This window comes from Oncorhynchus nerka, linkage group LG7, assembly GCF_034236695.1.
Source record: "Oncorhynchus nerka isolate Pitt River linkage group LG7, Oner_Uvic_2.0, whole genome shotgun sequence".
Taxonomy (NCBI): Eukaryota; Metazoa; Chordata; class Actinopteri; order Salmoniformes; family Salmonidae; genus Oncorhynchus; species Oncorhynchus nerka.
This window is the reverse complement of record NC_088402.1, coordinates 28,083,445-28,100,521: the sequence shown is the minus strand read 5'-3', so window position 1 is coordinate 28,100,521 and position 17,077 is coordinate 28,083,445. Positions and strand designations below refer to the sequence as shown.

The following is a 17,077-nucleotide window of genomic DNA, read 5'->3' as shown; positions in this document are numbered from 1 at the left end:
GAGAGAGAGAGAAGGATACAGGGAGGGAGGGTTGGAGAGAGAAAGAGAGAGAGAAGGATACAGGGAGGGAGGGTTGGAGAGAGAGAGAGAAGGATACAGGGAGGGGGTTGGAGAGAGAGAGAGAGAGAAAGAAGGATACAGGGAGGGAGGGTTGGAGACAGAAAGAGAGAGAGAAGGATACAGGGAGGGAGGGTTGAGAGAGAGAGAGAGAAGGATACAGGGAGGGAGGGTTGGAGAGAGAGAGAGAGAGAGAGAGAGAGAGAGAGAGAAGGATACAGGGAGGGAGGGTTGGAGAGAGAGAGAGAGAGAGAGAAGGATACAGGGAGGGAGGGTTGGAGAGAGAGAGAGAAGGATACAGGGAGGGAGGGTTGGAGAGAGAAAGAGAGAGAGAAGGATACAGGGAGGGAGGGTTGAGAGAGAGAGAGAAGGATATAGGAAGGGAGGGTTGGAGAGAGAGAGAGAGAGAGAGAGAGAAGGATACAGGGAGGGAGGGTTGAGAGAGAGAGAGAGAGAGAGAGAGAGAGAGAGAGAGAGAGAGAGAGAAGGATACAGGAAGGGAGGGTTGGAGAGACAGAGAGAGAGAGAGAGAGAAGGATACAGGAAGGGAGGGTTGGAGAGAGAGAGAGAGAGAGAGAGAAGGATACAGGGAGGGAGTGTTGGAGAGAGAGAGAGAGAGAAGGATACAGGGAGGGAGGGTTGGAGAGAGAAAGAGAGAGAGAAGGATACAGGGAGGGAGGGTTGGAGAGAGAGAGAGAAGGATACAGGGAGGGGGTTGAGAGAGAGAGAGAGAGAGAGAAGGATACAGGGAGGGAGGGTTGGAGACAGAAAGAGAGAGAGAAGGATACAGGGAGGGAGGGTTGGAGAGAGAGAGAGAGAGAAGGATACAGGGAGGGAGGGTTGGAGAGAGAGAGAGAGAGAGAGAAGGATACAGGGAGGGAGGGTTGGAGAGAGAGAGAGAGAGAAGGATACAGGGAGGGAGGGTTGGAGAGAGAGAGAGAAGGATACAGGGAGGGAGGGTTGGAGAGAGAAAGAGAGAGAGAAGGATACAGGGAGGGAGGGTGGGGAGAGAGAGAGAGAGAGAGAGAGAGAGAGAGAGAGAGAGAGAGAGAGAAGGATACAGGGAGGGAGGGTTGGAGAGAGATAGAGAGAGAAGGATACAGGGAGGGAGGGTTGGAGAGAGAGAGAGAGAGAGAGAGAGAGAGAGAGAAGGATACAGGGAGGGAGGGTTGGAGACAGAAAGAGAGAGAGAAGGATACAGGGAGGGAGGGTTGAGAGAGAGAGAGAGAGAGAGAGAAGGATATAGGAAGGGAGGGTTGGAGAGAGAGAGAGAGAGAGAGAGAGAGAGAGAGAGAAGGATACAGGAAGGGAGGGTTGGAGAGAGATAGAGAGAGAGAGAGAGAGAGAGAGAGAGAGAGAAGGATACAGGAAGGGAGGGTTGGAGAGAGAGAGAGAGAGAGAGAGAGAGAGAGAAGGATACAGGAAGGAGGGTTGAGAGAGAGAGAGAGAGAGAGAGAGAGAGAGAGAGAGAGGGATACAGGGAGGGAGTGTTGAGAGAGAGAGAGAGAGAGAAGGATACAGGGAGGGAGGGTTGAGAGAGAAAGAGAGAGAGAAGGATACAGGGAGGGAGGGTTGGAGAGAGAGAGAGAAGGATACAGGGAGGGGTGGTTGGAGAGAGAGAGAGAGAGAGAGAAGGATACAGGGAGGGAGGGTTGAGAGAGAGAGAAGGATACAGGGAGGGAGGGTTGAGAGAAAGAGAGAGAAGGATACAGGGAGGGAGGGTTGGAGAGAGAGAGAGAAGGATACAGGGAGGGAGGGTTGAGAGAGAGAGAGAGAGAAGGATACAGGGAGGGGGTTGGAGAGAGAGAGAGAAGGATCCAGGGAGGGAGGGTTGGAGAGAGAAAGAGAGAGAAGGATACAGGAGGGAGGGTTGAGAGAGAGAGAGAGAGAGAGAAGGATACAGGGAGGGAGGGTTGAGAGAGAGAGAGAGAGAAGGATCCAGGGAGGGAGGGTTGGATAGAGAAAGAGAGAGTAGGATACAGGGAGGGAGGGTTGGAGAGAGAGAGAAGGATACAGGGAGGGAGGGTTGGAGAGAGAGAGAAGGATCCAGGGAGGGAGGGTTGGAGAGAGAAAGAGAGAGAAGGATACAGGGGGAGGGTTGAGAGAGAGAGAGAGAAGGATACAGGGAGGGAGGGTTGAGAGAGAGAGAAGGATCCAGGGAGGGAGGGTTGGAGAGAGAGAGAGAGAGAGAAGGATACAGGGAGGGAGGGTTGGAGAGAGAGAGAGAGAGGGAGAAGGATACAGGGAGGGAGGGTTGGAGAGAGAGAGAAGGATACAGGGAGGGAGGGTTGGAGAGAGAGAGAGAGAGAAGGATACAGGGAGGGAGGGTTGGAGAGAGAGAGAGAGAAGGATACAGGGAGGGAGGGTTGAGAGAGAGAGAGAGAAGGATACAGGGAGGGAGGGTTGGAGAGAGAGAGAGAGAGAGAGAGAGAGAGGGAAGGATACAGGGAGGGAGGGTTGGAGAGAGAGAGAAGGATACAGGGAGGGAGGGTTGGAGAGAGAGAGAGAGAGAAGGATACAGGGAGGGAGGGTTGGAGAGAGAGAGAGAGAGAAGGATACAGGGAGGGAGAGTTGGAGAGAGAGAGAAGGATACAGGGAGGGAGGGTTGGAGACAGAAAGAGAGAGAGAAGGATACAGGGAGGGAGGTTGAGAGAGAGAGAGAGAGAGAAGGATATAGGAAGGGAGGGTTGGAGAGAGAGAGAGAGAGAGAAGGATACAGGGAGGGAGGGTTGAGAGAGAGAGAGAGAGAGAGAGAGAGAGAGAGAGAGAGAGAGAGAGAGAGAGAGAGAGAAGGATACAGGAAGGGAGGGTTGGAGAGAGAGAGAGAGAGAGAGAGAGAGAGAGAGAGAGAGAGAAGGATACAGGGAGGGAGTGTTGGAGAGAGAGAGAGAGAGAAGGATACAGGGAGGGAGGGTTGAGAGAGAAAGAGAGAGAGAAGGATACAGTGAGGGAGGGTTGGAGAGAGAGAGAGAAGGATACAGGGAGGGGGTTGAGAGAGAGAGAGAGAGAGAGAAGGATACAGGGAGGGAGGGTTGGAGACAGAAAGAGAGAGAGAAGGATACAGGGAGGGAGGGTTGGAGAGAGAGAGAGAGAGAAGGATACAGGGAGGGAGGGTTGGAGAGAGAGAGAGAGAGAGAGAGAGAGAGAGAGAGAGAGAGAGAGAAGGATACAGGGAGGGAGGGTTGGAGAGAGAGAGAGAGAGAGAAGGATACAGGGAGGGAGGGTTGGAGAGAGAGAGAGGATACAGGGAGGGAGGGTTGGAGAGAGAAAGAGAGAGAGAAGGATACAGGGAGGGAGGGTGGGAGAGAGAGAGAGAGAGAGAGAAGGATACAGGGAGGGAGGGTTGGAGAGAGAGAGAGAGAGAGAGAGAGAGAGAGAGAGAGAGAAGGATACAGGGAGGGAGGGTTGGAGACAGAAAGAGAGAGAGAAGGATACAGGGAGGGAGGGTTGAGAGAGAGAGAGAGAAGGATATAGGAAGGGAGGGTTGGAGAGAGAGAGAGAGAGAGAGAGAAGGATACAGGAAGGGAGGGTTGAGAGAGAGAGAGAGAGAGAGAGAGAGAGAGAGAGAGAGAGAGAGAGAGAGAAGGATACAGGAAGGGAGGGTTGGAGAGAGAGAGAGAGAGAGAGAGAGAGAGAGAGAGAGAGAGAAGGATACAGGGAGGGAGTGTTGGAGAGAGAGAGAGAGAGAAGGATACAGGGAGGGAGGGTTGGAGAGAGAAAGAGAGAGAGAAGGATACAGGGAGGGAGGGTTGAGAGAGAGAGAGAAGGATACAGGGAGGGGGTTGGAGAGAGAGAGAGAGAGAGAGAAGGATACAGGGAGGGAGGGTTGGAGAGAGAGAGAAGGATACAGGGAGGGAGGGTTGGAGAGAGAAAGAGAGAGAAGGATACAGGGAGGGAGGGTTGGAGAGAGAGAGAGAGAAGGATACAGGGAGGGAGGGTTGGAGAGAGAGAGAGAGAGAAGGATACAGGGAGGGGGTTGAGAGAGAGAGAGAAGGATCCAGGGAGGGAGGGTTGGAGAGAGAAAGAGAGAGAAGGATACAGGGAGGGAGGGTTGGAGAGAGAGAGAGAGAGAGAGAAGGATACAGGGAGGGAGGGTTGGAGAGAGAGAGAGAGAGAAGGATCCAGGGAGGGAGGGTTGGATAGAGAAAGAGAGAGTAGGATACAGGGAGGGAGGGTTGGAGAGAGAGAGAGAAGGATACAGGGAGGGAGGGTTGAGAGAGAGAGAGAGAGAAGGATCCAGGGAGGGAGGGTTGGAGAGAGAAAGAGAGAGAAGGATACAGGGAGGGAGGGTTGGAGAGAGAGAGAGAGAGAAGGATACAGGGAGGGAGGGTTGGAGAGAGAGAGAGAAGGATCCAGAGAGGGAGGGTTGGAGAGAGAGAGAGAGAGAGAGAAGGATACAGGGAGGGAGGGTTGAGAGAGAGAGAGAGGGAGAAGGATACAGGGAGGGAGGGTTGAGAGAGAGAGAAGGATACAGGGAGGGAGGGTTGAGAGAGAGAGAGAGAGAAGGATACAGGGAGGGAGGGTTGAGAGAGAGAGAAGGATACAGGGAGGGAGGGTTGGAGAGAGAGAGAGAGAAGGATACAGGGAAGGAGGGTTGGAGAGAGAGAGAGAGAGAGAGGGAAGGATACAGGGAGGGAGGGTTGGAGAGAGAGAGAGAGAAGGATACAGGGAGGGAGGGTTGAGAGAGAGAGAGAGAAGGATACAGGGAGGGAGGGTTGGAGAGAGAGAGAGAGAAGGATACAGTGAGGGAGGGTTGGAGAGAGAGAGAGAAGGATACAGGGAGGGAGGGTTGGAGAGAGAGAGAGAGAGAAGGATACAGGGAGGGAGGGTTGGAGAGAGAGAGAGAGAAGGATACAGGGAGGCAGGGTTGAGAGAGAGAGAGAGAAGGATACAGGGAGGGAGGGTTGAGAGAGAGAGAGAGAGAAGGATACAGGGAGGGAGGGTTGAGAGAGAGAGAGAGAGAAGGATACAGGGAGGGAGGGTTGAGAGAGAGAGAGAGAGAGAGAGAAGGATACAGGGAGGGAGGGTTGGGGAGAGAGAGAGAAGGATACAGGGGAGGGGGCTGGAGAGAGAGAGAGAAGGATCCAGGGAGGGAGGGTTGGAGAGAGAAAGAGAGAAGGATACAGGGAGGGAGGGTTGGAGAGAGAGAGAGAAGGATACAGGGAGGGAGGGTTGGAGAGAGAGAGAGAGAGAGAGAGAGAGAGAGAAGGATACAGGGAGGGAGGGTTGGAGAGAGAGAGAAGGATACAGGGAGGGAGGGTTGGAGAGAGAGAGAGAGAGAGAGAAGGATACAGGGAGGGTTGGAGAGAAAGAGAGAGAGAGGGATACAGGGAGGGAGGGTTGGAGAGAGAGAGAAGGATACAGGGAGGGAGGGTTGGAGAGAGAGAGAGAGAGAGAGAGAGAGAGAGAGAGAGAAGGATACAGGGAGGGAGGGTTGGAGAGAGAGAGAGAGAGAGAGAGAAGGATACAGGGAGGGAGGGTTGGACTTAGAGAGAGAGAGAGAAGGATACAGAGAGGGAGGGTTGGAGAGAGAGAGAGAGATGGGGAGCGTGACTGGAGGAAGGGAAAAAGGAGGCCCCTGATCCACTGCCACAGAGAGAAGAGATGAGGTGAGTCGTTGGAGGAATCTGCCCTTTACATGAAAAGGCATTAGTCAGGCATTAGTCAGGCTGGGCCAGAGAGTGGAGAGGCTAACATGATTGGATTTGGCTGAGAAACATGGGACATACACTCACAGAGAGATGGGGGGATGGGGAGGTACTGTATAGAGATTGGGGGAGAGGGGTTGTGCAGGGAGAAAGATATGTATATATATATATATATATATATATATATATATATATAGAGAGAGAGAGAGAGAGAGAGGGAGAGAGAGAGAGAGAGAGAGAGAGAGAGAGAGAAATAACCCCCACTATTACACCCGCCCAAGCCCCATTCTGCGACCTAAGAGTTATGTATCAGATACTCAACATGCTCTGCTCACACCTACTGTGATGGTCCGTGCCTGAACCACACAAAAACAACACTAGACACTATGGAATACAAAGCATTTTCTATCTCATCCAGGAATATACAAGGTCTGAGGTCATCTGCCTTCATAAAGAAATTGGATAGAGGAGACGGACCCAGTAGTTGCCCTCCAGGTTATAGAGAGCTGGAAGTCCCATCCACCAAACTACCAGGTGTGAAACAAATCAAATCAAATTGTATTGGTCACATACACATGGTTAGCAGATGTTATTGCGAGTGTAGCTAAATGCTTGTGCTTCTAGTCTCGACAGTGCAGAACTATCTAACTAGTAATCTAATAATTCCACAACAACTACCTAATACACTCAAATCTAAGTAAAGGAATGGAATAAGAATATACAGTATACATATAAATATATGGATGAGCAATGACCGAGCGGCATAGGCAAGATGCAGTAGATGGTATAAAATACAGTATATACATATGAGATGAGTAATGCAAGATATGTAAACATAATTCAAGTGGCATTATTAATACAGTGATCCATTTATTAAAGTGACCAATGATTTCAAGTCTGATGTAGGTAGCAGCCTCTCTGAGTCAGTGACGGCTGTTTAACAGTCTGATGGCCTTGAGATAGAAGCTGTTTTTCAGTCTCTCGGTCCCAGCTTTGATGCACCTGTACTGACCTCACCTTCTGGATGATAGCGGGGTGAACAGGCAGTGGCAGGCAGTGGCTCACAAAATTTGAATTTGCTATTCAAATGAAGCATTGCCTGATGTGAACCATGCCTCCAACAAAAGAGATCTCAGAAGACCTAAGATTAAGAATTGTTGACTTGCATAAAGCTGGAAAGGGTTACAAAAATATCTCTAAAAGCCTTGATGTTCATCAGTCCACAGTAAGAGAAATAGTCCATAAATGGAGAAAGTTCAGCACTGTTGCTACTCTCCCTAGGAGTGGCCGTCCTGCAAAGATGACTGCAAGAGCACAACACAGAATGCTCAATGAGGTTAAGAAGAATCCTAGAGTGTCAGCTAAAGACTTACAGAAATCTCTGGAATATGGTAATATTTCTGTTGATGAGTCTATGATACGTAAAACAATAAACAATAATAGTGTTCATGAGGAGGACACCATGGAAGAAGCCACTGCTGTCCAAAAAAACATTACTGCATGTCTGAGGATCGCAGAAGAGCACCTGGATGTTACACAGCGCTACTGGACAAATATTCTGTGTACAGATTAAACTAAAGTTGAGTGTTTTGGTAGGAACACACTGTGAATAGTGACCACTGTGACTGACCCAAAATGAAGGAAATCTTTTACTATATACAGACTCAATGAGCATAGCCTTGCTATTAAGAAAGACCGCCGAAGGCAGACCTGCCTCTCAAGAAAAGACAGGCTATGAGCATACCGACCACAAAATTAGATGGAAACTGAGCTGCACTTCCTAATCTCCTGCCAAATCTATGTCCACTTTAGAGACACATATTTCCCTCAGATTACACAAATCCACAAAGAATGTGAAAACAAATCCCATATCTATTGGCTGAAATACCACAGCATGCAATCACATCAGCAAGACGTGTGACCTGTTGCCTCAAGTTGCCTCAAGTAAAGGGCAACAGTGAAGAACAAACACCATTGTAAATACATCCCATATTTATGTTTATTTTCCCTTAGGTACTTGAACTATTTGCACATTGTTACAACACTGTATATAGACAAAATATGACATTTGAAATGTATTTATTATTTTTGGAACTTTTGTGAGTGTAGTGTTTACTGTTCATTTTTTATTGTTGAAATGTAACCTTTATTTAACTAGGAAAGTCAGTTAAAAACAAATTCTTATTTACAATGACGGCCGACACGGGACAAACCCGAACGACGCTGGGTTAATTGTGCGCCGCCCTGTGGAACTCCCAATCACAGCCGGTTGTGATACAGCCTGGATTTGAACCAGAGTGTCTGTAGTGACGCCTTTAGCACTGAGATGCAGTGCCTTAGACCACTGTGTTTATTATCTATTTCACTTGCTTTGGCAATGTAAGCATATGTTTCCCATGCCAATAAAGCCCCTTAAATTGAAAATAATTGAGAGAGAGATAGACTGAGGGGTTACTGTAGGGGTAGAGAGGGACAGGATTGAGTGGTTACAGACATCCAGGCTATGCACACTGGTGGCAGCATATGGTGTGATCTGGGTTATGTTGGACTTGGCTTCCTGGTGTGGTTTAAAGGTTATATATAAGGTTGTGTACACAACTGTGTAAGGGCCTCATAAAGTAGAGTTGTATTTTAGCAAGGAAGAAGTGGTCTTTTCAGCACAGCAGGGTTACAATTGCTATCATTGCATTATTGCACAGTATCATACAGTATCTACCATAGTTATGAGAGCAGGTTAGGCTACATTATTACTAATATTGTGATTTTCTTACCATTGTTGCTATTATCGTTATAAATTGTCTACTCTGAAAATTAGTTCACGGTAGGCTAATCCCATTTGTCCTTAGAACTGGAATAAACCAGATCAGAGAAGAGCCAAAGGGTTGTAAGATGTGTCCTGAAGCTATGGAAGATGATGGAGGGATGGAGAGAGGGATGTGGTCTAGGCTGCTTTAATGCCACTGGGACAGGGAGGAGAGATGAGACAGACAAAGGGACGGAGAGAGGGAAGGATGGTGGTGATAACAGATAGGGGTTTAAAGAACAGGAGTCTCCGCTCTAACACAGTCCTTACACAGCCCCGTGTATAGAGGCAATATTAGGATCAACATACCCCCAAAAATACCCCCAAAGAAACTAGATTAAGAGATATAAGACGACCAACGTGAAACACGTCTGCTGCTATGGATTTGAGTAAGAGAAAATAAGACCGTTCAAAGTCAACGAAGAAAAGTATTAATTAAGAAACAGCTATTTTAGGTGCTGTGCTAGAATCAACAAAGACAAAAATAGACCAAGACACAAGACAGTATAATAAGAGACTGGAGAGGCGGTGTTGACGTAATGCTGCTACAGTGGATGTGATTAGAGGGGCTGGGTCTCTGTACGGAACAGGGAATAGGCTGCCATTTGGGACGCACAGAGTGAGAAATGAAATGATAACAAAGGACAGATCGATGAAAGCTACTGTAAAATAAGGAACTCTATATTTACAATGTGGGTTAGACTTATTCCCTTCTTAAAGCAAGCCTTAGTCGCCTTCTACAAATCCCATTTACAGTGTACACTGCTGTACTTCCTGGAAGGATAAGCTACAGCAAAATCTCTAACCATTAAAGATGTATAATGTTTACTGTGTAAAGAGCTTGAATGCATTTGCCTAACAAAAATACAAAACAAAAACAGATTGTGTCTGGTGATTGTGTCTGGTGATATGACAGATCGTAAAGACACACACATGAGCGTGACATGATCCTTAAAGACGTCTTAAGAGATCTGTTTAAATCTGTTGGGCCTTTGAGTTGTTCAGAATAATCCTTTAATGACTCAAGGCTGACCTGGATATCAGTGTGTGTGTGTGTGTGTGTGTGTGTGTGTGTGTGTGTGTGTGTGTGTCTGTGTGTCTGTCTGTCTCTCTCTGTGTGTGCCCACAAAGCTCATCACTAAGCAGTGGACCCTGAGACTAAACACCTCCCTCTGCAACTGGATCCTGGACTTCCTGACGAGCCTCCCCCAGGTGGTAAGGGTAGACAACAACACGTCTGCCACGCTGATCTTCAACACTGGGGCCCATCAGGGGTGCGTGCTTAGTCCCCTCCTGTACTCCCTGTTCTCCCTTTTCACATACGCACTATACATACACATGGATTTAGTACTGTAGATATGTGGTAATGGTGGAGTAGGGGCCTGAGGGCACACAGTGTGTTGTGAAATCTGTGAATGTATTGTAATGTTTTTAAAATTATAGAAACTGCCTTAATTTTACTGGACCCCAGGAAGAGTAGCTGCTGCGTTGGCAGCAGCTAATGGGATCCATAATAAATTAAAATACAAAATATCCATGACTGCATTAACTTTGTTGATGACACAACAGTGAGCCTGATCACCGACAATGATGAGACAGCCTATAGGAGGGAAGTCAGAGACCTGGCTGTGTGGTGCCAGGACAAAAACCTCTCCCTCAATGTGAGCAAGACAAAGGAGCTGATCATGGACTACAGGAAAAGGCGTGCCGGACAGGCCCCTATTAACATCGACGGGGCTGTAGTGGAGCGGGTCGAGAGCTTCAAGTTCCTTGGTGTCCACATCACCAACAAACTATCATGGTCCAAACACAACAGTCGTGAAGAGGGCACGACAACGCCTTTTCCCCCTCAGCCGACTGAAAAGATTTGGCATGGGTCCCCAGATACTCAAAAAGTTGCACCATCGAGAGCATCCTGACCGTTTGCATCACCTCCTGGTATGGCAACTGCTCGGCATCTGACCGTAAGGTGCTACAGAGGGTAGTGCGTACGGCCCAGTACATTACTGGGGCAAAGCTTCCTGCCATCCAGGACCTATATACCAGGCGGTGTCAGAGGAAGGCCCAAAAAATAGTCAAAGACTCCAGTCACTCAAGTCATAGACTGTTCTCTCTGCTACCACATGGTAAGCAGTACCGGAGCACCAAGTCTTGGACCAAAAGGCTCCTTAGCCTTAGCCCCCCTATGTTTTTACACTGCTGCTACACGCGGTTTATTATCTATGCATAGTCACTCTACCCCTACCTACATGTACAAATTACCTTGACTAACCTGTACTAACTAACCTGTGTGTGTGTGTGTTGATGTAGATCTATGACAGATCTCAATCCATATCACCTCATAATGTAAAACAAATGAAAGAGGAGACTCTTCATGTTGAGCTAAAGCACCGGTAGCAGTCAGCAGTAGGCAGTACGTAGCATCTGGAGGATTTAAGAGTACATCCAAGCAAGGTGAGGTCAGGGTGCTCTCTGACCTCTAACCTGTGTTCCATGCAGCATTGTGACTTACTATCAAGCTCATTAAAGCTCACTATAAAGCACATACATGATGAGATAAGGGCAGGCTGCAAGAGGATTCCACAAGATTAGAAAGTTCTATGGGAGGTTGTTTCTCTGAAGGAAATCCCTCCGGTCTCATCTATTGCATGGCTCTCCTTAGAGATATCTGATACTGCTTTCAGTGATGATGGCAGGGTCTAACAGTAGCATCTGCATACCTTTGGATGTCAACACCATGACATATGAATACGGTGATTTGTATGACCTAAGCTAAAGGATAGAGGCCCAAAGCCCTTTTGTAGGTTTGTACACACTGTATTCTATCAGGTGAATATGAATCCAAGCATTAAAAAAAGAAGGTTCCGGAAGCAGAACTAGGTGAAAGTACTCCTGTCCTGAATCAAATCAAATTAGCCTGCATGAGAAAGAGGTTATCAGCCTTAGAGAGAATGTTACATGATATGAAGCTCCTGAATGGAGACAGCAGCAGAACAGTGACACATGGCCACAAAGGGAACAACAGGGAGCATCAGGACACTGTGCCTCCATTATGGCTCCGGCTGGGGTTTGTCTTGATCCATTATAAGGTCACAGTGGCAGATGATTTTATTCTGGGCAGATCAGGACCCTGCTGTGTGTCTGTTTCATGTGAACCATTTTCAATTTAAAGCCAGAGACAGAATAAACGGTACCAAAAAGCATAGCTACTTCACCGTACTGTGGACTGTAACTGAAAGTTGTGTGTCCAAATTTCACTTCATTTTGAAGACTACAACCTCCAATGTATCCAATATACTGTATTTCAACATTGCACAGACAGTGTACCACAAGGTATCAGACTCAGTACAGGAAACGTCCTCTGCTCCGGTTTCCACAAATAATATACCTCACGCTCTCTATGAGATTACTGATTACACAGCATTATTCTCATCTAGCTGTCGCTGTGCCCACAAGGGCAACCAGAGGTCGCCGTGGCCTGGTGGGCTCAGCGAGCACAGCAGTCAGGCAGAGAAGATGATGGGAGGGAGGTAGGGAGGGAATCCCCAGGGGAGACACCACCACTGTGCCGCCACTGTACCGCCGAAGAGCTCTCCGCTGCAGTTATGTGTGTCAACATCTCTGGGTGAAGCATTACTCCACGGGATTTGGGAAAGGGAAAGGGGATACCTAGTCAGTTGCACAACTGAATGCATTAAACCGAAATGGTCTTCCACATTTGACCCAACACCTCTGAATCAGATTTGCATTTGGTCTCCGTGCTAATTAGGGCTGGTTGATATGAATACCGGTACACTGGGTTTTACAATACTGTCTATAACAATATTTTTGATACAGTGCTAAATCAAATGAAAAGTTGGTTTTGTCCTAGCTTGGTGGAATATAGATCAATCAGAATACAGAAAGACCTTTACAACCACTTAGAATTCATGTGTTTCCATCCTATGGTCATGCACTACTCATAAAAAATATTTAGAACTTGTATTATTCAGAAACATAAAATGCTGTTAAATACTGCCATGAATATGACAAATATTGTGATATGATATTTTGGACACATCACCCAGCCTTAGTGCTAATGTTTTGTCTTTAAGCTCAGTGGGCAAACAACCTTGTCTCAAATCCAATCGGTCACTTTCAGACTGCCTAGGTAGACTGGTTGAGGTACATTTCAGAGCGTTGTACTTGATGAACAAGACCCTAATCTATTCACAAGCGTGCATTGTTTACGTTTGACAAGCCCTCAGTCACCTCCTAAGGAGAGAGGTACAGGCAGAAAATGATCATTTTCCCATTATGCTGAAGTGGATTTCTCTTCTCCCCTGAGGTGTTGGGGCTGTGTGTGTGTGTGTGTGTGTGTGTGTGTGTGTGTGTGTGTCCTCTACCGAGGTGTGGTGACTGTGTGTGAATAAGCTGATTAAGAAGAGGCTCTTTCCTTATATAAACATAGAGCAAACTTAAGGAGAATTCTATATGAAATCCCTCGCTCCCTGTGTGTGTGTGTGTGTGTGTGTGTGTGTGTGAGGGAATGGGAGAGAGGGCAGGGGGAGAAGGAGAGAAAGAGATAAGGAACGATAGGCTGAGCGATAGAGAAAGAGAGAGCGCTGGCCTCCAGCATTGGAGGAGTAGTGTGCTGAGAGGCACCGTGCCGTATCAGGGCCATTGTGTCAGTGAGCACAGAAAAATGAGCTGGCCAGATGAATCAATGATGATGAATCATGTCCACTGTTGAGGGACGGCAATTTATCTTTTCATTTTTTTAAAATGCATTTGTCCCCTTATTTTAGAGGTGAGGCATTTTTACCATTTTTCTTGGGGCTGAGGCAGACGGCTGCTGTGTCCTTTCAAACTAGGAATGTTTGTGGTAAAGGGCTTGCAATAGTCTGCAAACAAACAAGTAAACAAACTGACAAAGCCATCTGTTTAGGAGAGCGTTCCAGAAGCATTGGACAACCGTTCCACAGGAGTTCCCTCGAGTCGACACTCGACAGACTTGATCTCAAGCACAAAACCATACAGAGCCAGTCAGATACATGAAACATGTTGGTTATAACAATGAAGGACGGATTGTTCAAGAAAACTTCCATTGTCCTACCAAGTTACTGAATATCTGTCCATGTACAAAGTCAACCTTGACAGACATGTGAATGGCATCTTTTGTATGGCTTATGATGACAACACGAAGTATCAGTGATACCACAGTACTGTATCTCATCTTCCTGGTAGATTGGGTATCTTGAAGTCACCTTGAACCATCATACAGCCTATATATGAAATGAGAAGTCAATGATAGATGATGTCTCCATAAACCCATGTATAATCATATCATGTCCCAGTCAATGACAGTACGGAGAAACATACTGTAAGTTATGAATAATTCAACACAAGGCGAAAAATGAAGAAAAAAAAAAAGAAGTATTCAACTAGACGTTTAAGAACACTCATCATAATAACAACTGTAGTGTAGTGTGTGTGTGTGTGTGTGTGTGTGTGTGTGTGTGTGTGTGTGTGTGTGTGTATGTGTGTGTGTGTGTGTGTACACATGGATGCTGTAATTTCAAGTATAATTGGCAAATGATTGCTATCGATTGAAGCTTAGCTTCTGATAACTGCCCCTCCCCCACACTTAAAGATCAGACGTGGGCTGGGGATTATATTCACAATATGGAATCCGTCAATATCTACGATTGAGCCACACCACTAGACAGTTATGGAATGTAAAAATGGTGGGATTGTGTTTAAAAGCCATACAGAAGAACCCTTTGAACTGTTGACATAGTAGTCTGTATTTTATATTGTTGGTATTGTTGTTTGGAACATAGAAAACAATTGATTTGCACCATGTGGAGGATCAGTCGTTATCTGTCTGTGTCTCAGAGCCTGAGGGGAGGGATTCTCATTGTAACACACTGGATATGTGGGGGAGAGGAAGATACACATTTGCACACACCCAAATATGCACACATGCAGAATTTAACATGTTTACGGTCAATTCCTTTGCTAAAAACAAAAACAGAAACACAAAGACGTGTGTGTGTGTGAGGGTGTGTGAAGGGTGTGTGAAGGGTGGGTGAAGAGTGTGTGATGTGTGTGTGTGTGTGTGAAGGGTGTGTGAAGAGTGTGTGAAGGGTGTGTGATGTGTGTGTGATGTGTGTGTGAAGGGTGTGTGAAGAGTGTGTGAAGGGTGGGTGAAGAGTGTGTGAAGGGTGTGTGAAGGGGGTGTGAAGGGTGTGTGAAGAGTGTGTGATGTGTGTGTGAAGGGTGTGTGAAGGGGGTGTGAAGGGTGTGTGAAGAGTGTGTGATGAGTGTGTGAAGGGTGTGTGAAGGGTGTGTGAAGAGTGTGTGATGTGTGTGTGAAGTGTGTGTGAAGGGTGTGTGATGTGTGTGTGAAGGGTGTGTGAAGAGTGTGTGAAGGGTGGGTGAAGAGTGTGTGAAGGGTGTGTGAAGTGTGTGTGAAGGTGTGTGATGTGTGTGCGAAGTGTGTGTGAAGGGTGTGTGAAGGGTGTGTGAAGGGTGTGTGAGAGTGCGTGTGTGTGAAGGGTGAGTGATGTGTGTGTGAAGGGTGTGTGAAGAGTGTGTGAAGAGTGTGTGAAGGGTGGTTGAAGAGTGTGTGAAGGGTGTGTGAAGGGGATGTGAAGGGTGTGTGAAGAGTGTGTGATGTGTGTGTGAAGGGTGTGTGAAGGGTGTGTGAAGGGTGTGTGAAGAGTGTGTGAAGGGGTTGTGATGGGTGTGTGAAGGGTGTGTGAAGAGTGTGTGATGTGTGTGTGAAGGGTGTGTGAAGTGTGTGGGAAGGGTGTGTGATGTGTGTGCGAAGGGTGTGTGAAGGGTGTGTGATGTGTGTGTGAAGGGTGTGTGAAGGGTGTGTGATGTGTGTGTGAAGGGTGTGTGATGTGTGTGTGAAGGGTGTGTGATGTGTGTGTGAAGTGTGTGAAGCTGGATGAGAACATCAGCTAGTCCAGTAATCAAAACAGTGACTCTGCAGAGCAGCAGTGCCGCTGCCGCAGTCCTGGAATTAGGTTCACATGAATTCAGAATGCTGTATGCGTTATCAATAAAAGGTGAAAACAAGACAAACAAACAAACGATCTCTGCAACACATTCTCCACCGTACCATCTCCACCATGCTCAACCTGGAACACATTCTCCACAGTACCATCTCCACCATGCTCAATCTGGAACACATTCTCCACCGTGTCATCTCCACCATGCTCAATCTGGAACACATTCTCCACCGTACCATCTCCACCATGCTCAATCTGCAACACATTCTCCACCGTACAATCTCCACTATGCTCTATCTGCAACACATTCTCCACCGTACCATCGCCACCATGCTCAATCTGCAACACATTCTCCACCATACCATCTCCACCATGCACTATCTGCAACACATTCTCCACCGTACCATCTCCACCATGCTCAATCTCCACCGTACCATCTCCACCATGCTCTATCTGCAACACATTTTCCATCGTACCATCTCCACCATGCTCTATCTGCAACACATTCTCCACCGTACCATCTCCACCATGCTCTATCTGCAACACATTCTCCACCGTACCATCTCCACAATGCTCTATCTGCAACACATTCTCCACGGTACCATCTCCACTATGCTCTATCTGCAACACATTCTCCACGGTACCATCTCCACAATGCTCTATCTGCAACACATTCTCCACGGTACCATCGCCACCATGCTCTATCTGCAACACATTCTCCACGGTACCATCTCCACTATGCTCTATCTGCAACACATTCTCCACCGTACCATCTCCACCATGCTCTATCTGCAACACATTCTCCACTGTACCATCTCCACCATGCTCTATCTGCAACACATTCTCCCCCCCGTACCATCTCCACCATGCTCTATCTGCAACACATTCTCCACGGTACCATCTCCACCATGCTCTATCTGCAACACATTCTCCACGGTACCATCTCCACCATGCTCTATCTGCAACATATTCTCCACCGTACCATCTCCACCATGCTCTATCTGCAACACATTCTCCACCGTACCATCTCCACCATGCTCTATCTGCAACACATTCTCCACTGTACCATCTCCACCATGCTCTATCTGCAACATATTCTCCACCGTACCATCTCCAGCATGACGCTAGCTAAAGGGATTTATGTGTAATGCTCAAAATAAAATGTATCTGAATGCCCCTGAAATATGTATCAAACTGATTAATCCTCCCTTGTGGGTAAGCCTGCGCTAGTGTATATTTGTTTTATTGTGTGTGTGTGTGTGTGTGTGTGTGTGTGTGTGTGTGTGTGTGTGTGTGTGTGTGTGTGTGTGTGTGTGTGTGTGTGTGTGTGTGTGTGTGTGTGTGTGTGTTTGTGTATATGTGTGTGGGGATGGGGGAGGATGGGGGGCTGTATGGGGATGGGCATGGGAGGAGAAGAGATGTGGTAGGGAAGTGAGGAGGAGAGGGTTGGAGGAGGGCTATAAGGGGATGGCATAGAGTAGGGAGGTGGTGATGGGTGGGTGAGGAGGAGGAGAGGGTGTACTAGGGGTAGGTGTTGATTAGCCCACTTTACAGTCTCATTCATACAG

The 17,077-nt window shown here is 47.4% G+C and overlaps 1 protein-coding gene across 1 annotated transcript in view; it reads right to left on the bottom strand.

The window, feature by feature from the left end:
• LOC115124836 (thrombospondin type-1 domain-containing protein 7A-like) overlaps window positions 1–16,603 on the bottom strand; it is a 181,992-nt gene extending 165,389 nt beyond the window's left edge. Inside the window, exons 1-2 of the mRNA XM_065021043.1 lie at window positions 16,366–16,603; window positions 15,620–16,315 (exon numbers count right to left, since the gene is read on the bottom strand). Of these exons, the coding sequence (XP_064877115.1) occupies window positions 15,620–16,315; window positions 16,366–16,603 (934 nt within the window). The remainder of the gene's footprint in view (window positions 1–15,619; window positions 16,316–16,365) is intronic.
• Between the last annotated feature and the right edge of the window lie 474 nt (window positions 16,604–17,077).